The sequence below is a fragment of the Aquila chrysaetos genome, chromosome 6, assembly GCF_900496995.4.
Source record: "Aquila chrysaetos chrysaetos chromosome 6, bAquChr1.4, whole genome shotgun sequence".
NCBI classification, from domain to species: Eukaryota; Metazoa; Chordata; class Aves; order Accipitriformes; family Accipitridae; genus Aquila; species Aquila chrysaetos.
In genome coordinates this window covers 29,308,098-29,328,498 of record NC_044009.1, presented here as the reverse complement: position 1 = coordinate 29,328,498, position 20,401 = coordinate 29,308,098, and the positions used below count along the sequence as shown (strand labels likewise).

Sequence of the window (20,401 nt, the reverse complement as noted above, 5' to 3'; positions counted from 1 at the left end):
ACAATTGGACCTGACCTTTCCAACTTCAGCAACAATCCTGAAACCTCTGATTTCTTAAGATTCTCATACAATATACACAATTAATAGAAAACACAATTTTATACTAGCCACTGCATGAAGCACACTTCTAAGTGCTAAGCTGATAAGCCATGACTGAAATGTTTTCATCCTCGTTTATAAGCGCTAGCGTCACTTCTCTGATATTTTGATCAATTGATATCAATTTACTAGTTAATAGATCATCTTTTCCCAGTTCCTACGCAGGTTTCCCTTTTGATTTTTTCTTGAGATTGCATTGCCAGCAAAACCTTTTCAAGGCTGCTCTCCTTATTTGCTCCATTAGGTTCTATAAATTAGGTAAGGTTAGCACAGCACCTAAGAGAAAATAATCTTATGATTCTCAGCACTTGGACACTTTCCCTCCCAGATACATGAATGGGAATCGGAAGATTGAGTTTATCTCTAACATGGTTTCCATTTTTAACAAATCACCTTCATTTTTAAATCTTAGTACAATGTCTGGAGTTTTTTTTAACAACATCCCCAAACTGTTTTGTCTAATTAAACTGTTTGAAGTTCCTATTGTGAACAGATGTTGAATTGCTTAAATCTCCTTGAAAATTAGCCTGTGTCAGTCAGTACTGAACGAAGTCCAAGTATTTTAAGCAAGGGCTAAACACTTCAAAAGCATCTACTGTAACTGGGTTAAAAAGATCACTTCAAATTCACTGCTTTACTGATGAAAAAGATCTAGCATAGGCAGTGCAATGTGGGGTGTGTATTCACTTTGAAAACTGCTTCAAGAGCATAAGATGAGCAATGAAGTTCTAGGCCATTTTTTTCTGGCCTAGAAGAACCAGTGATGGGTACCATTCCCATGGCACTCCACATTTATGTTCCCTGTAGCAACAAAAGCCTGACTATAAATGCCCCAATTCCACAAACAAACTTCCATTACCTACTTCAATTAAGGTACAGATTCAAAGAACACTTTTCTGGCACAAACTGACTCTTTAGTTAAGGAGCTCTGCCAGTAAACTTTTACCATCACAGCTAGCCACAAGTTTTAAGCGTAGTTTAGGGACACATATAAAAATATAGAGGAGAACAACTTTAATTGTAGGTGATCTGTTTACCTCCTGTTTTTAGAAGGCTCTGCACATAAGACAAGAAATAAGCAGATTAATTTTTGAGTATTTCCTATCCTGCAAAGAATCTGCAGACATTACCTGTTGTGAGCCTTTTTTTAGAGGAACACTTACTTTCTATGTACCTGTGACTAAGCTAACCAAGCACTGTAAAATTTAAAAGCCTTCCCTAAGCAAGCAAAACACTTATTTAGGGAACAATGAATTGATTTAATTTCTCTACAATATCTTTAAGATTGTCACATTAGAAAAATATGCATTTGTACCAACATGAGCATACCCTACTTTTTGAAGCAGCCGCAAGACAGTAAGTATAGTTTGCGTGGAGAACAGTAATCACAGATGCCTAGAACTTAAAATAGTAATCTATTAATTAGCATTTCAAGTATGGAAGAACTTATTTCAAAAGGTTTGCCTCGTACCCATAGTAGTAGATAGATTAATAGAAAATTACTTCTGTGCATTACAACACCAGAACTCACAGCTGTGGAAAGGAATTCTGTTAAGCAGGCAAATGAATATTTGCATGCTCTTTCAACAATGTATGGACGACACCTGAAATGGAGGTATAATTGGCTTCTTTGTCCCTACCCTTCCCGACTGTAGCAATGTATTGCTTGTTTCTTTTCATCTGATATTTTCCCTATAAAATTCTGTTAAAACCCCCCTTGTTCATCATCTCCTTAAATAACCATATCTGTCATGCTGAGTACAGCTCTGTCTCCAATCCCATTCATCTGCAGCCACTCATCAGAGTGCAAGCACTTCAAAGATTAAAAGAGAATTGCTTCACTTCTCATTTCTTAACCACCAATATTCAGGAGGGTGAGTTTTCATCCATTGGCAGGCTCTGAGCAAGAAGGCAAGAGCATGAATAACTAATGACAAATACGTCCAGGAAGATTTCTCCTGGCCATTTTGAAATGTCTTTCTTTGTTCACACAAGAGAGTTGATGAGCAAACAAATGAGCAGAAAGGGAATTCATAAGACATAAAGACAACTCATAGGCACTAAAACATAACATAAAGATATATTTCTTTCAAAAGGACAATGCTGACTTTCTTTAAACACTCTCCAGGACACCCAGAGACACAAGCATGCAGCAGTAGCAATGCGATAACTTAACACTTCCCCTCCTTTTTCCTCTACATTGTTTGTTATCTTTCCCATACTTGAGTCATCCAAGTAGAATGACAGCACACACCTCAGCCCTGTCACTGCAAGATCCCACGGCTTAGGGTATTAACAGATGGGCTCTAGCAAGTCTAGCCATAGAAATGTAACTGATTGCTCTTCCTATCTCTGTGAAGCTGCTACCCCTCGCAGGGATTCAGCAGAGCGGAACAGGTGGGTACCCTTTAGCCGCTTCCCTGCTAAGCCAGGCAAGTGGCTTCAGCCCAGCTCCACAAACGCTGGGCATGAAGCTGCTAGACTTTGTGCTGAAACAGCAGAGATGGACACTGGCCATTCCAGCTGCTGCAGCAGGCAGGAACAAACGGTTAGAGAGAAAAAGGAGGCTAAACCTGTAATCACCACAACCTTTTGTAAGGGAATGTGAATCTGCCGTAGGATGAAAAACAGCACTAGAATTGGACATCTGCTCAAGTTCCAAACATTTATATACAGTGGGTGTGGAAGTCTACGCTGTTTTGTGGACAAAGACATTTTTAAAATCCCCGCCAGCTCTTGGTAGGCAATTCACTAACATGGATATCAAATTCACTGCATCTATTATTTGCACCAAACAACAGGATCAGGCAGCTTTTTTTTTTTTTTTTTTTCACTTGTCAGATTTATTGAGTGTCTTCCAGTCTTCTGCTGATGTGGTCCTAGTCCAGGATCTGCTTTCTTCTGTTAGAACAAACCTGCACTCTCAGTGCTCGGCAACTAGAACGCAAACTCAAGGTCCTGGTGAAACCCTACTTCTACTGGTATCACAAAAAGCCATGTCACATATGGGTGACCACCTATGGCCACAACAGGCCATTTCTGCCACCATAACTTTATGTAACTATTAACCCTGTTGGGATGACGCTCTTGCCCGAGGTAGACGAAGTGGTTGATAGGTAACAGAGGTATGTTTTCAGCCAACAACTTCCATGCTCTCTTATCTCTGCTTCTGACAGGGGCTGCTCTTCCTCTCCATCTCTGTGGAGCAGTTGACCTCCTCTCCCTCATAACCCACACCACACACTGACTCATCAGCTGTACCACTGTGCTGTGGGAACATGGCAGCCCCCTATGACCTTCCATACAGACAACAGTGAGCACAGTATACCTTTGAAGGTCACGACGGGGAGCATATAACAAGATGAAGAAAAGAATTTTAAAATAACTAAAACTGAGAAAGTGAAGAGTCTTAACATTTTCCTCCTCTGTGCTTTAATGCTGCATCATAATCTGGACAATAAGACGTAACTGAAAAGGAATAAGAAGTCAGAAGACCCATACAGCCCAAGGGCAACAGTCTTTTTCTGTAGCAGAAAAATGCTGATACACTGGAAGCTCTTTTCTCCAACCAACTTTCCAAAGAGTCTCAAGGTGCCACCTCAAAGGTACAAACTCCAGTTAGTGCTCCAGCGGTTACATGGTGCTGTTATGGGGACAGTGGCAAAGGGCAACCTCCAACAGGAACGGGAAACTCCCAACCACTCCGCCAAGTAGAAAAAATAAAGCATACCTGACCTTTCAATTGCCTGATAACCTCGTATCCATTTTAATACAGAGTCTGCAACAACGTCACCCTGATCTCTAGTCTTGTCCCCTTTTAGTACAGTCTTTGGACTATGCACCAAAATAGCCATAAAACAGTATCAAAAGCATGGAGAAAGCATGTTATGACATTTCCCACCCCTCTCCTCTCTCTTGCTGTGCTCACATACATACACACATTAATTGAAAGGGACCCAGCAAACTTTGTGGATTTTCCCCCTCAAGCTGACATGGCAATTTATCTCAAGTTTTACATGCTTTGTAGCCCATCCTATTAGAAGCAGCCCTAGAACGTGTGAAATTTGGTTCAGTGTGATATACCATTATGGCTTAGAAAAAAAAATGCAATATTGAGCCTAGAATTTATGTGAATGAGCAGAACCAAAGCAAACACCTCCCTCAGGACCTGTTTGCTCAGGACAGTTTTACTGGTATAAGATAGGTGTGAATTTAGAATAGTACAATTATAGCTGCTCAATTCCTCAAAACAGATACATTAATTCAGGCACATTTATTCTGCCTTTCCCCGGATTTGCTGATGTTGCTCTGGTAGGGGCTTACATTGAAACAAATTAAAAATGACTCTCTCTAGAATTTTTAAGGAGTTACTATGGGTCAGCTGTGGTGCAGTAACTGAAAATGCAACAATCCACAGGCAGCCAAAATTCAAGATAAAGGCTGAATGCTGTTCTTGAAGTTCAAAGCGAGCACGTTGTGGTCTGTCTTTGTTACATACTACCAAACAAAGTGTGGCAAGCTACCTCAGCTCAGAGGACACACAGCAACACAGTAAGCTGTGCCAACTCAACCATAAGTTAATCACAACCTCATCTGCAAACACATTGCACATTCTCTGCATTTACACAACTTACACTTACACTCTTGCATTTGTAGTTTAAGACATACTCTAAAGCTTTTACATTTATGAAAGGCACCACATTCGTTGACACACATTAGCTTTATTTGTTGCACTGTTTTATTGTCACTTTGCGTTTTCTTAAAAGGGTGAAATCTTGAGGTTTAACCCTTGGCAAGATATTGTTCAAAACCTACACACAGCAGGGTACCCCACTCTATCTTCTCTTTGCTTATTATCTTTTCCATGTATCAATGTCATTAACAACAGACGTGATAGCACACAAAGCCATCTAATTCAATTTACTTTGTAATGCAAATATATATTAATAGAAAAATGTCATTAAGTAGATAAAATACATGTGAATTAAAAAAGAATCACGTAAGCTTAAAAAAACAGGTACCTTACTTAGGAATGCCACTGTATTTAAAAGCTGAAATTAAAATATTCTTAACTTTTGCAGCCAAAGATTGTAACGACACATTAACTACTCACCACGGAAAAAGTGTATAGTTTCAATAGCCTAAAAAATTTGATTTTTGGTTAGGGACAACTACAATATTTACCTCAACTGCCTGTGTAACAACCCACACCTTTTCTTAACAAGCTGAAGTTACAATGATACAATATAATACGCACAGTAGGCTATTTCACAAAAGCCAATCTGCCATTTGAGCACTCTCTATGTTCACTTGTGCTTTTAAGTGAAAGAGCTTGATGCCCACCCTGCAACTGACAACGTGCAGGGTCCTCATACCTGCACCAACTCCTCTAGAAGTCCAGGGGCTCACGTGAACTCAACAAGAAGATCAGGCCTATAATGACAGAGACAGTTTACTCCACTGTGAACTATGATTTACCACCTTTTGCACCGCGAGAAGAAACTCAGGCAGGAAACGAGACAGCACTGTAGCTAAATGCTAAATCCAATACCGGACAGATTTTATCTATGGAGAACGACCTTGCAACACGTACTGAGCTTTAGACGAGGCTTAATATGCCACAATAATACGACAGGCGTCAACTTTTAAGAAAACCCATGAAACCCTTTTTATTCTTTTAAGAAATTGTACCAGCCCAAGAATCACGAGATGAATGAAAGCAAGTAATTTGTTTACACGGGAAGTAGAATCCACAGTCTAAACACTACGACTAGACTTCATTACCACCGCTTAAACCTATTCACTAGAAATCACCTCTGGTCCACGAGCGTCTTATGAGAAAGAGTATCCCGATTATCCCGTTAATTCCGTACTGATGTTAGTCGTGCTAATTTCTGCTTTCCTTTACATTGTTACATTTACTCGATGTTGCTAGAAGCAGTTTGCAGCTTTTCTTCCCCCCACCGTAAAATTACACATATTAAACATAAGCAAGCTTAATAACCTCACTTCAGAGCACCCACATGTTCAACAGTTAAAACTACAGTTTTCGCACGCTGGTACGCCGTCTCAGGCTCTGAAGCCAACCACAGCAACGCTCACGACCTCCCGAAACCGTCCTTTCCTGAATCCGTGCTATTAAACGCAATTACAGAAACACGTCGGATCGTTACGGGCAATTAAGCCCCGTACCCCGACGCTCCCGGGAGAGCGGGGGTCCCTCGTTAGCCAGCCCACGGCTTTCGCCGCGCACCTCCTCAGGCGACCGGGCAGCCGGCTTGCTGGGGCACCGTAACTTTTATTTGGCGATCACGCCCCGCAGCCGGCTCGCAGCCCGAGCCCACGCCGCCGCGGCCGCCACCGGGGCCGCCCCTGGGGCGCCTTATTCCCCACCGCCAGCCCCGGTGCAGCGGGCCCCGGCCTGCGGCAGCCCTCCGGGCCGGCGCCCACGCCCAGGCGCTGCCGTGCGGCAGACAATGGGGGCCGGCAGCCCCGCGCCCGCCGGGCTGAGGCGGCGGTTACTCACCGAACAAGGTCAGAGCCATCGCGGCGGCGGCGGGGCGGGCCCGGGGGGCGGCGGGGGCTGGCCGGGCGGCGCGGGGCTGGCATTGGCGCGGCAGCTCTCGCATCAGCGGCGGGGCGCGCCTGCAACACAAGTTGGGCGCGGGGCTGTCAGGGCGCCCCACGGCACCGGCGGCCGCTGCCACTTGCTGCCGCGGGGCGGGGCGGCCGCAGACCGCGGCGGAGGGCCGGGCAGGGCAGGGGAGGGGAGAGCCTCGGGCCGGGGCGGGGAGAGCGGGGGGCGACGGCCGAGGGACGCGAGGCAGCGGCGGAGAGCTCACCGCTCCCGCCCCCCCCCCCCCCCCCGTCCGCGCTCACGTTGCGGCCCGCCGCCTCGGGGAGCCATCTTGCGCCGCCACACGACCCGCCTTCCTCCCGCCGCAGCCGGCGGGACGGTTCCCATGGCAACGCGGCCGGCCCGCCAGGGCACAAAGGGAAGCGTCGCCCCCTCATGTGGGGCGGGCGGCCGGGCCCGGCCGCGGGAGGGGGCAGCGGCCGCCCTGGCCCCCATCCCCCTCACAACGTACGTGGCACCGGCCGCGCCCGGCTCGTCCCTCGGGCACTCGCCGGGGGCCGTCCCGGACGACTCGTCTCCGCTGAGGAGAGAGAGTCTCTGTGGTAACCAGCCCCGGGGTACGCAGCTGCCCCCCCCCGGGGAGCGGCCCAGCGGGGTCGGCCTGTGCCTCTTCAGCCTTGGCAGGGCTGCGCCTACCTGGTACTGGAGAAAAAACAACGGTCTTGTGAGAAACATGACTTTTTTTAAAGCGAGATTAACATTCCCACTGAAATGCCAGCAAGCAGCAAGAGAGCAAAACTGTGGAATTCCTCTCAAAATGTTTTGGTGCGAGAAATTTCAGCCAGCCCACCTGCCGTCATTTTTCACTGTCCAGGACTGTAAATTTCAGAGCTAAAAGCATGTAAGTGACAAGACAGCATCGTGCCCGGTGTAACTCATTTATACAGTTTGCTTTTTTAACCTGAAACCGGTATTTAAAACAGAGGTTAGTTAGTACTCAGCAGATCTTCCCCAGTATAAGCAGGATAATCAGACCTGCCTTGTTTAGTGATACAATAGTTTCTCACTTACAGGTATTACTTCACCTTTCAGATCAAAGCTGTGTGTGCTGAGAATTCAAATCCAGCCTGAGCACGATCAACACAAATTGTTTACTCAAATTTAATCCATTACAGCTGTGCAAATCCACAACCTTCAGCAGAGGCTTCGGAGACATCAGCCAGGGCAAGCAGATTGTGCAGGTGTTTTTATGAGCATCGGACAGCCTGCCCCACCTTCGCTTGGGGCACTGTGGTGGCACACCCACAGCGGGTGTGCGGTGGGAGGCACGACTTCAAGACAAGATTTTTACCATAGGACAGTCTGAAGGAGGAAGAGCGTGTACGTAGGCTGCATCTACAGCTGCTGCAATTAATGGTTCCAGTTGTGTGAATGCAGCAAGTACATAAAACATATTTTCTTTCAACAAGGCAGCTAAAACATAAAAGTCTGTCTGAAGAATGGGTGTTTTATGTAGTTTGTTGTACACAGGTTTTCATACTCTGAATTCTACCTAGTCTTTTTGTAGAGAACAAAAGGGAAAGATTGTGCGGGGAAGTTTTCAATATCTTTAAATCTTGTTTTATACAACAAGAAAAACATGGGGTTTTGTTATGCCTGTCAACTGTTTCAAAACACAGGTTTTTATGTTGATGTATTTTGCTTATTGTGCAAAGTTAAAAAAAAAAAACATTTTATCCCAGAGGGATCGTTTCCTCTACTTTATTCCTTCCCAAATGAATTCTAGCACATTGGACCTGATTTCACAAAACATTTTCATTTTGCATGTATAAAGTGCAAACGTTTATTTAGCAGCTGGACTACTGAGAAATAATATTTTAATTGCAGGACTAAGGAAGGTTAAAAATAGATGAAAAATGGTTTGGAAAAAAGCAACACAAAAAATCTCTGCCACTCTGCCTACATGATTTGACCTTTGACGGAGTGTTTTGCTTTGCCTTTTGGAAATAAGTTGGATCTTCATACAGATTTTTTTTCCTCTTTTATTTCCTGGACTTAAATACCAAGCTTTCACTCCAATTTCCTTCAATTAAATAGCCAGCTTTTACTCTTCCACTACTCCAGAATCTTTATTGCTATCTACTGAACTGTATGTTTACATTAGAAATGTTTTCCTGTCCAGAGGGAGTAACACAATTTTTCATAATAGGCATTATCACTACTAGAGTTGTTAAGATCAGTCTGAGTAATTTGATTAGTCATTTCAATTGTCTAATAATGCCTTTGCTATTAATGCAGCTATGGCTCAAACCTAGGGAAGTGTGTTGGTCATTTCACAGTTAGTTACTAGAGCCATATTTTACTGTGCCAGGGAGAGTTCTGCAGCTGATCTGAGTTTTCAAAACAAATTGAGCTCAATCATTATTTCTGATTAGATTATTTGCTTGGTTTGGGAGGATGTTTTGGCCTGGGCTCTAGCAGCCTGGAGAGAACAGCAGCAGCTTTGGGAAGGACTTCAGAGGCAAGCTCATACCCAGAGCTCTCTACTGGCCCTTGCAGGTGTTGACAGAAGAAAAGGTGCTGGGGGTAGCAAGGAGAGTGGCCATACACGGTATGTACCATCTACCTGATGGCTACTCTGGCTTTTACAAAGGCTGATAGCCTTGACAGGAAGAAATCAAAGGTGCAAATCAGGAGGAAAAAAAAAAAAAAAAAAAGCCTGAAGTTCACTAGGTGAAGGTCCCTTCCCCCACACCCTGCTTTTTGAATGGACATGAAATCCTCATGGTGATTTCTGTTTAACAACAACATTATCTTAAAATTACATAATGCCTTATCAGGCCAGCACATCTTAGCACACCAGCAATAACAAAGATTTAACTGCAACTCTGGGAATTTTGTTAGAAGAGAGCTGGAGCTTACTGAGCACTAACCCTCCAATTCCTCGCGTAGGGGTCAGGGGAGGAAACGCAGATGCTCTGGAGCAGCTAGCACAAAGCCCCAGCCTGGCCCTGTTTGGCCAGAGGGGCTGTTCCTTCAGAGAGACCCCAGCTTGTATATTTGCTATTTTGCAGGGGAGAGCACAAAAGAGGACCCCATTTTGCACGACCTTGATTTAAATGGCAGCAAGGACAAGCTTGGTGTCTTGTTCCCCTGGATCTTTAGCCCTTGAAAAGCCCTCCTTATCAAAATTGGTTTGTTAGCATCACATTCTGTAGAAAAAGCACTATTATACTTGCCACCTGGTAGGAATATTTGGGGGTGTATTTACAAAGTGTACCTCAAGAATAAAGTCTCCAGAAGAGAAATATATACATATCATGCTATTTTCTGGCCTGCTCATTGCCCTTCAGTAGGTTTCTTGTCCCGTCTCCGAAGCCTCAAGGCTCTTTAAATACTGCAGTCAGTTACTACGGCTTTGTTCTTCATGTAGAATTTCATTACTGGGATTTGGAGTTGTTTTCTAGTGTTTAGGGTTTTTTTTATTTTGGCCTTTCTCTTTTTGCCCCCTTACTCTTGGTGCTGAGCACTGCGGGAGCAATGGCCCATTTTCCACAGTGGCCTTTCTTTGATCCATCACCTTGTCTGAGGGTCTGGTACAAAATTGCTTCGAATTACCAGACATTTATTCTTCAAACCTTAACTAATTCACTAATCATATAGTGATAAATGAGATTTTAAAATTAATCACTGACATTTTTAAAGATTTATACAAAACTGTAAAGAAAGGTTCTCAGCTAGTAAATATAATGTTGTGTGAAGAAAAAAAACCCATAAATTAAAGCTGTCCTGTATTAATAGGAAGCAGTAAAAGTGAAGACACGGTGAGATGTTACCTGATGAATAAGGGTAGCATCTTATCACAGTTAGTATCTTCCTGCAACAGACCCCCTTGACAGCAGGAAAACAGTACCATAGAAGCCTTGTCACATGCAGAATTTGATTTAGCTTCTAATGTGTAACTGCTGGGAGTTTTGGGGGCAGGCAGGGAGGCAGCCAAGGACTACCTTACTGAGCAGATTCAGAGTTCACAGTATTTGCAATGCAACATTGACTCCTTGGAATACAGGAAGGCAGATTTCTACCACTTGCTCAGTAAGATGAATTCAATTGTTCTATCTAATTTAAAAGTCATCAATAAAAAGTTTGAAGACTGACTACCAAGCTTGCTAGTTAAAATTAATGTTTATATAGATGACAGCTATTTGAACATAACAACATCAAGCTTATCACCAAACCCAGAACTGTCACTGCACGTTACCAGCATTTTGCATAATCTTTCTCCCTTTGATGAGAGAACTGGCATTTGAGCTTATCTTTTGGATGTTGTTGTTCGTTATTAATGGCAAAGTCATTTAAACACAGCATTACCCAGCACTGTCCAGGCACAGAGAGAATCCCTGCATCAAGTACAGCAGCTATGAGCAACCTTTGCAAACCAGACATAATCACTGTTTTACTGGGATCTATGCTAGTCTGTAGATTCTGGTGGTAATTTTTTTTTTTTTTCCTTTTATCTACAGGCTACAGACTAGCAAAGTAACAGTTACTAGGAGGAACTTGCACGTTGAATTTTACGGCCATTGCCAAAGAAAGTGAGATATGTGTAACATATCCACCATACCTTCTGTTTTAAATCAAAACTACCACATGAGAAACTCACATTTGTCATCCTATCCTGATCAATAGGAATCACACTATAACCCATAACAACTTAGAGCAGTTTACTACACGGTAGGTGATGTACGTCAATGAAATGAAAAATGAGCTTAACTTGCCTGCTTTTGGCTTTTCAGGTCATGAAAAAATGTTTAACAGACATAGGTGACAATGACAACCTTTAGAGCTAGATTTTTTTTCTGGTTAGAAGTGAGTGTCACAAGATGCAAGGGGAAGCAGCACAGGAGCACAAACAATTTTAAAACTAAACTAAAGCTGTTTGCTTAATGTCTAAACAATTTGCTCTGTTTAGACTGATGAGGCATTATGCCATTTTTAAATGGAACTGCATGAAAGGAAAAAAGCTCCCTCTTGCCTATGTTTCCTGAGCAAAGTCCTTTCTAAAATAATTCTTAAAGACTTTCACATTATAGCGCCCACTTAACTGGATTTCCAAGGCATGCATAAATGTGATGAGAATTACATCATGAACAGGTACTATGGATAGGCTATAGTAGATGCTATCTATGTATCTTGACAAAATCATATGATCTTAATCTTTGATGTAATTTCCATTAAAAAGAAAACCCGCATCTGAATTACTCTTCATAGCCAGCTTTTCCCACACAACAGATGAAACCAGCAGCACTTTCCAAGAACATCCACCTTTGCCCCCTCAGTAACATCTCTGCTCTGACACTGGTGACGTAAGTAGACTGGAGAATGTAAAATGCTGGGCTACGTACATCTGAAATATACCTTCTTTCCCTCTGAATTAGGTGGCTACTTTTAGGTTCTCTGACAGGTATTCTGCCCTGTCTTTCACGTCAAGAACTACCTCATTCCTATTTTCTTCCAAGCTTTCACCTTTACCTTACTATTTATTTAATAAACATTAACAGACTCCTCTAATACTTTCAAACACAAATTTGCAGGTACTTTCAGCACTACAATTGTGTTGAGGAAGGACTGGTCTTCCTGCCTCCTGCATGCCTAAGGACAGAGGCTGGAAAAGGATTAGAAAGTGAAGTGTGCTATATGGAAAAGGGAAAATCCAGAGCTCCCCAAATTTCTTTTGTAATCACTATTACATATATTGCTAGATTTGACCAAAGCTGAGACTTACCTTCTGTTAGGGTGTGAGCTTCCTGAGGGTACAAGCACATAAACAAGGTGCTCGTCACCCTCATGCTGACTGTGGATTGTGGTTGCTCAACATGCTGGGGTTTATGCTGACACTTGGAGCTTGCCTCTCGCAACAGGTTCCAGGTGATGTTTAGAGCAAGCAATATCAAAATAGGTGAATGACTATACTATTTATAACTGCAAAAGGGTGTTTTTATTTGCAGCTGGTCTGAATATACTTTAACACCAGACTTTTAATGAGCTCGTGTGCACACTTGCTAGCATATCCCACATCAGCATAGACTTCTAATGAGAGATCAGTTATTAACAGAATTATTAATATACTAGGAAATTTCAAAATTGCTTGCACTTTTGCTTGGATGTAAGAGCTATGTACTCTAAGTTACATTTTTAAGAGTCCTGTGTATGAAACACAATATGGTTTTGATTGCTTGTTTTATTAAGTGAAATGAACAGGCTAATTAAAGAAATTCCAGGAAGTTTCTGCTTTCTGTCTCCTAGGGACAAGCCTCAAGTGTCAAAGGAGATAATACGGATGCCTATAAAACACCCAAGTGTGTTTATACTGGCTGTAAAATGCAGCGTATAGCTTCTATTTAACTTTCATAATATTTCCTTTTTATGCCATGCTTAGAAATATATATTAAGGCATTAGTTGAAGTAGTGCTTGTATATATTTGAAGAAAATTTGGTAATTGCAAGTTAAAAAACAGAAGGCAAGCCACTGGCAAAATAGTCTTAGGAATAAACTGTTATGAGTATAATTTCATCTATAAACACTAAAAACTAAGAAAAAGCTAGCCATCAAAAAAACCGACCTGCAAGATACTTCTAGTCCTGACTTTCAAAATGTCTTTAACCCTGAGCAGATGATCTCTTACTTGTAGCCATAAGCTATGCCACAGAATTGGCAGTGATCCTTCATGCAATCAGCTGAGACTGCTAGATCCAGTGCTAGATCCACTGGATGGCTTTGAAGAATTGCTAAAGAAACTAACCATTCTCATAAGCAACCCAAACCTGCAGTTCTGAAGTACTATATAGAACTTGCACACTCTTAGCGCAATTACTTGTTTCTCTAATACCAGAGCCCTCAAAGTGATTTCTGCATTCTTAGAGAAGCGAATGTACGTGTTACTGAAGCCAGTCAAAAACGGTGTTTTTAATGAGGGTATTAGTTATGCCATGCAACTTGCTTCTCAGACAGAATTGCATCTTCTAGGATACTCAGGGTTCTTCGAAAGAATGTCCAAGTTTTAGAGCACATGAAATATTTAAGGGTAGTTTAAAGCTCAGTAATGTGCTTTATATGCACAAGGGTGTATGGGCCCTGGTAAGGCAAACTCCATCAGATTTGAAGTTGAATTTTATGTGACAGTTTAGAAGACAGAGTGTATGAATAAGAAGTGAACTTTGGAAATGTTCTGAGAATCTCCTGCTGTATAGACATACGCAATCTAGTTATCAAGTACCTTTGTAGAATGAACTTTAATGACCTGCAGATGCTTCGAAGTCCAAGTCTCCAAGTGTTGAGATAGAAGCAGCACTGGATAACTTATTTGCAGTTCAACAGATGTCTGAGAGAGGTGTGTTTTCTTCCACCAGGAAGACTTTTGAAGGAGAATATAAAACCTTCCAAACTGAGCAAGCAAGTAAGCACGTGCACTAGTGGTACCTTTCCGCTTTACTGCGGTTAGCACAGCTAACTCTGCAAGCAGGCAGGTAACGGCAGCAGGGCGCAAAAAAGCAGCGTAGAACAGTGTTGGAAATACCTTTCCAGGCCAGCATTAACTCTTCAGGATAGCAGAGAGATGACATTAACAAAAGCAACTTCAAATTGCTGAAGGAGATTAAAGTTTTTCCTCTTAATGATTCTAAAGTGTTGTTGAAGGGATCAATAGCTTTTCCTGTTAAACAAGCTGTTCAAATCAAGCATTCCTGGACAGGAGATAAACCAATCCTGGAAGTAATAGCGAAATTTAATTAGGATTTCAGATTTTCACTATTCATTAATTGATCTGCCAGTCTTATAACAGTTTTAGGGAACTGTGAGTTCACAACAATAAGATTCCTTATGAAAGGACAAAATTATCTGATTCCTTCTGAGCCGTTTTATCTGTGCCAAAATGTATAATTTATTACATGGCCCACACAGAGAGAAATTTCTCTTTTCTCTACCTGATGTCACTGATTTTTTTCTGGGTGATTTATTATTCTTTAATAGTATTCTTAATCTTTAATCTTATCTTTGATAATAATTCATTTATTATTCTTTAATAATAAAATAATTACATCCCCTGGTTGTGCACATTTTGCTTATTGTTAACCAAGACACGTGGAAAGCCCCTCAGCAAGGCAAAACTAAATTAGCAGATATCCAGGTCCTAAATTGGCAATGCCAGAGGCAATTACTAAGACTTGGTGACTTTTCAGCTGTGCATGCAGCAGTTTTATTTTAAACAAAATCAGAGATCACACAACTGATCTTGCAATCTGACTTGCACATCACTGCACCAACCTCAGCTCTGGAATTCAACCTCACGCATTCAATTAGGCACTCACGCAATCCCCGATCAAACAGATATGTAGGAAACTAATCCCTGGTTTAGTCCTTCCAAAATTCAGTTCCTAGTGGTTTTCTACATCCAGGAGAGATGTGATACCAATGCTTTCAGCCTGTGCAAATAGAATGAATTCAGAATTCATAGTTTATCTGCAGCAACAAGTCACTGATAAGCGGAGCAGTTTCCAAAGAGCTCTTTTTTTTTCTTAAAACCCAGTAAGTCAAGGAAATACACGTTGAAAAGATGCAACCAAGCAAAGCTCTTGGGCAAACACTGTACAGTACTGTATGAGCAGGGGGGCCCAGGCCCCCACCATTTCATCAGCATTTCAATGGGTTGCAGCAAAGTTTCAACTGCCAATTTGCTGCTTGTTCTTAGAAAACAGCCTCTTTGGTCCACCAAGGGAAAACTGCTCTCCTTTCTGCTCTCAGATGGATGTATTTTTAAGAAGAATGTGTCTTAAGCTGTTTTAAGGGAACATGGGACAAAGAAATCCAATTAGTTTATTCTCCGAGAGTGTCAAATTCGAAAGCATTAATCCAGATTATTGTGTTATACAGCATTAAAATTAACTTCCTCTTTATAGCATATAATCATTACCCATATAAAGACCAAAAAAACCCCCCATTAAAAGTAACATTGCCTGTGCTCTGTCCAGTTCTTTGGAGGAATGAAAAACATTGTGTAACTTAAATCTGTATTTAGCTTGATAGCTTCAGCAAACATAGATGCAAAGTTCAGATGGATCATTACTAATCAGATTGTTTTCACCATTCTTTCCCCTTTGTTTCAAGGTTTGATTGCACGGCCATTTGCTCTTAAGATTTCTTTTCTTTCCTGTGCACACAACAGAACACCTTCCTTCTGCCTGTGAAGAATCACGTCCTCTTCAAAGCATCCTGCTGCTCTGAAAACCTGAGAGTGAAGGGCAGATGCAGCCACACCACCTGCAAAAACGCAGTTGTTACTCAGAGAAAGCCACCGTTCTAGCTTTAAGAATTTGTCCCAGATCTAGGGATTTCCTCATGTATTTTTAGCAAGGACAAACAAGACAGATTTCTCAATGCTTTTTAAACTGCATTTGCCAACACTGCCCAAACTCTTCCTGTTCCGCCTACCTAAATGTTCTTCCATGACAATTTACACCCACCTAAACCAGTGCTGCTGTAGTCCTGTTTCTGCTCCCTCTTTCTTTGCAGCTGCACTGGCCGTTGCCCAATGCCATGGCCTAGGGAGACAACCAGCACCTTCCTCGAGGGCCAGATGAGTCCATGAGTGCCAGTGCTGGCATCGCAGCACGGGCAGTGAGCCCACAGCAGCGGGAACTCTCAAATGACCCTCTTGGTGAGCTGTGTTGCGAGTGCCTTTGTTAATCAGACTCTTCAGTCTGCTGCAGTTTACTTTAAGTATCATACAAAACAAGAATCAAAATGAAGGATTTCTTTATCCATCCACAAGCTCCTTCACAGCCCATCAAACTGATGTCATGCCATCTTCATCGACTTCTACAATAACATCAGCAGGGCAGATTAGGTTTCTGCACCAGCCTGCAGGATACATCTCAGAGACCCTCGGTCTAATTACAGCCCCGGTGACTGCTGCTGCGAGCATCTTGCAATGAAACAGGCTAACACGGACCAGTAGATGGAGAAATTCAAATAGTGCATGGAAAAATCAGACCCATAAACAACAAAACCCCTATTACAACCAAGTGCAAAACCATAGACAGATGAAACTCCGCAGTGCTCTCTTCAGTCAGCTCTATTTATAAAGCAGGAGTATCTCCATCAGTGGGCTCAAATCACATGCAGGGTGTGACTGCTGTCTCCTATCCCCAGTTCACATTGCTGAATACATTTAAATATAATGGGGGGGGGGGGTAGTATTTGTTCTTGCTGTACAAGCTGTCGTGGTTTAACCCCAGCCAGCAACTAAGCACCACACAGCCGCTCACTCTCTCCCCCCCCCCCCCCCAGTGGGATGGGGGAGAAAATCGGGAAAAAGAAGCAAAACCCACGGGTTGAGATAAGAACAGTTTAACAGAAAAGAAAAGAAGAAAAGAAACAAATAATGATAATGATAACACTAATAAAATGACAACAGCAATAATGAAAGGATTGGAATGTACAAATGATGCACAGTGTAATTGCTCACCACCCGCCGACCGGCACCCAGCTAGTCCCCGAGCGGCGATTCCCCACCCCCCCTTCCCAGTTCCTATACTGGACGGGATGTCCCATGGTATGGAATACCCTGTTGGCCACTTTGGGTCAGCTGCCCTGGCTGTGTCCTGTGCCAACTTCTTGTGCCCCTCCAGCTTTCTCGCTGGCTGGGCACGAGAAGCTGAAAAAATCCTTGACTTTAGTCTAAACACTACTTAGCAACAACTGAAAACATCAGTGTGTTATCAACATTCTTCACATACTGAACTCAAAACATTGCACTGTACCAGCTACTAGGAAGACAGTTAACTCTGTCCCAGCTGAAACTAGGACACAAGCGAAGTCTGTTATTCAACTCTAGAAGTCAGTTTATGGCAGTTACTTTTTCAGGAGTCTATTCTAGAGGCCAAATTTTAATTTTGCTGTTTTTTTAAGGGCTTATATTTTTCTCTAAGGAGTTGAGCAGGCAAAAAAACAAAAGTTGTGCTGTGAAGAGGCTTGTGCCATTCCCTGGTAGTTCATCAGAAGAACAGAGGGACTGGCTTCCCCTTATCTCCTTGGAGAATGAAGAACCAGATGGAAAAGCCTCCTACCAGTAAAGGGACATTTGAACTTCGAGTCAGCAAAGCAGTGATGGCTTTCAGCTTCTCTTCATACAGCACTGGCCAAATTAATATTTTTGTATTTTATTATCAAGTAACAGTAAGGTGAAGCCTGCCAACCCTGTCGGAAAGTTTATTCAACCCTCAGCAGGGGAAAACTCCACTACCTGCCCGAGGCTGGCAGCAGCAGAAGGGAGGGAATTCTGCGGGAGGCTGGCAGCAGGCAGCGCCGCGTCCCAGCCACTACAGGTGCAGACTTGGGGAAGCTGTACCTTTCCCCAACCTCTCTATCTTCTTCTCTCAGGACCTTAATGTGCTGTAAAACGTACAATATCGGGGAAAAAAATACATAAAAACTACGTCAATATAAAGTATGTATTTGCTCGAAATATTCAGCAGTTACCACTAGATGGCATTTTGGTCCTGAGAAATTAGGAACTCCCAGGTTTCAAATTACTTGTTACAGACAGCAGGAAACAGCAGGAAATGGAATTACTTACCTCATTCGGTTAATAATTTATTATCCATTGTCTTGTATAAGCAAGACATCACTAGCACAAGACACTTTTGCTTGCAAATTTATAAATCTCCTTTATTTAACTATAACTTGTGACTCTTCAACCCTCTGCTCAGTAGGTAGGGGTTTAAGCTGTAGTCAGCACTTACCAAAATCTTTTCCACATTTTTAAATGAAAGACAAATGTAGGCCAGTTCACAGACTTTGAGCGTGCCATGGAAATCTGCCAGAAATGCCTTGCTCCAGTAACTGTACACAGTATTTCCTGTGTTATTTTTGGATAAACCCTTAATACAGATTGCAGTACAAAAAATAATTCCTGTTCAGGAATAGAGCTGTTACCATTTGATTATTATGAAATAATAATTCCATAATATTCCCTTATGAATATTATACTTTGCACCGGTTCATTTTAATTTCAGCTTGTACAAGCTGTGATGTACAAGATGACATCTCCATTCTTAACCTTTGCAGGGTACAATGTACCCTACCCAGAGGTGCAGTGAAGTTCTACTGGGCACATCCTGGGATGACATGTAGGTAGCTTGTTTAACGTCCATAAACCTCTCAATGCCAGATTAAAACCAAGCAAGAGGATTTCCCTTACTCTGCAGAAAACGGGAGACTGAGAAGTGAACTATTATTTTTTTCCTTAAAAGAAACTAGAGTACAGTTAACTCTTACTTACAGAAAGTCAAAACACCTTCAATAAATGTACTTAATTTAATTTTGCATGTATGCAAATATACACAATATTATGAGGATGTTTTTTCATTAGATCATCATAAGTACTGCTGCTCTGAGCATATAGCAGCCTGTTCAACAGTTCATCAAAGCAAAAGTCAGCAATCAGAATACTGACATAACTTCATTTCCCACTGAAATTCTGAAAGAAAAAAACAATCAAAAAAACCCAGAACAGAATCCAGGATTTCCAAGTATGCTCTTTGAAAAACAATTAAGTTTTTCGCATAATATAAAACTGCATACCAACATGCTCCCGAAATACTTAACTTTCAAGTGTTTTTTAATATATACTCAATGTATCTAAAGAATAGGTCTCACCGCAAGGTCTCTTGCTCTTAACAGGTCTTCAACTCCGCTAACAGCAGTGGTAATTGCTGCTAGCTGCAGACAAGGGGCTGAATGACTGTTGGTAGAGGAGACAAACTATCAAAATCTTTCAGGGTGGAGGCTTATGGCACCATTCAAATAACCCATAAACACTAATATCACAGATTTCTGAGCACCTGAAGAGTAAAATTGAGAAAATATTCAGGAAAAAAGCTTCCCTGCTTAGACTAAGCTACAGTAAGGCTCTAGGTATGACAGTGACTTCTGAGGAGCAACTTTGGGCCTTAGAAAGAAATGCAATATCGAGTTAGAAGGAAAAGAGAGAGATAATCGCTGGATCATGATGCACAGAAAGTCTGTGCATCGCTCCAGTTTTCTTTGACAGAATTATGCTTACTGACAGAAGCATTCGTGGTGATTAGCAGCTGGCTAAATCAGATCCTGCTCTCATACTTGCTTGGGAAAGCCTCATTATGGAAGGAATCTAATTTCACTATGCTGAGATTAATCTTCACTTCTTCATAAAGCAGGCAAAAGTTTCTTTGACATTGTCATTATAGGAAAGCTGCTTTGCTTTAAGTCAAATATTTTAAGAAATGGTGTACTGCAATATTTGAAGTGGCTTTGTATTGGTTTAGTAACTATACACATGCACTTTTTTTTTTTTTTTTTTAAATTTAGCTTAGTACTATTCTCCAGCAACGTGAGCTGGACTGAAATAAATCAATAGACATGTCAAAACAAAACTTTACAATCTCTAAAAGTTTGTGTTTATAACAATCTACCTCTGCCAAAATAGTGACATTTTCTTAGGTAGACCAGTTCATATTGAAGCTCTAACAAAGGCCCACAGGATTTTATGCACCTTCATGAACATGTCTGGGTGCCTGGCTCATTATAAAGGGCAGTTATGTTAAGTGGGGGGGTGTGCCCTTATCCGATAGGCGAAAACAACATCAACAACAACAAATCTAAACTAGATGTGAAATTACAAGAGCAGG

The 20,401-nt window shown here is 42.0% G+C and overlaps 1 protein-coding gene across 1 annotated transcript in view; it reads right to left on the bottom strand.

Moving 5' to 3' along the window:
* CHN1 (chimerin 1) overlaps positions 1-6,822 on the bottom strand; it is a 105,650-nt gene extending 98,828 nt beyond the window's left edge. The window contains exon 1 of the mRNA XM_030016823.1: positions 6,626-6,822. Coding sequence (XP_029872683.1) covers positions 6,626-6,728 — 103 coding nt within the window. The 5' untranslated portion in view covers positions 6,729-6,822. The remainder of the gene's footprint in view (positions 1-6,625) is intronic.
* Positions 6,823-20,401: the final 13,579 nt, after the last annotated feature.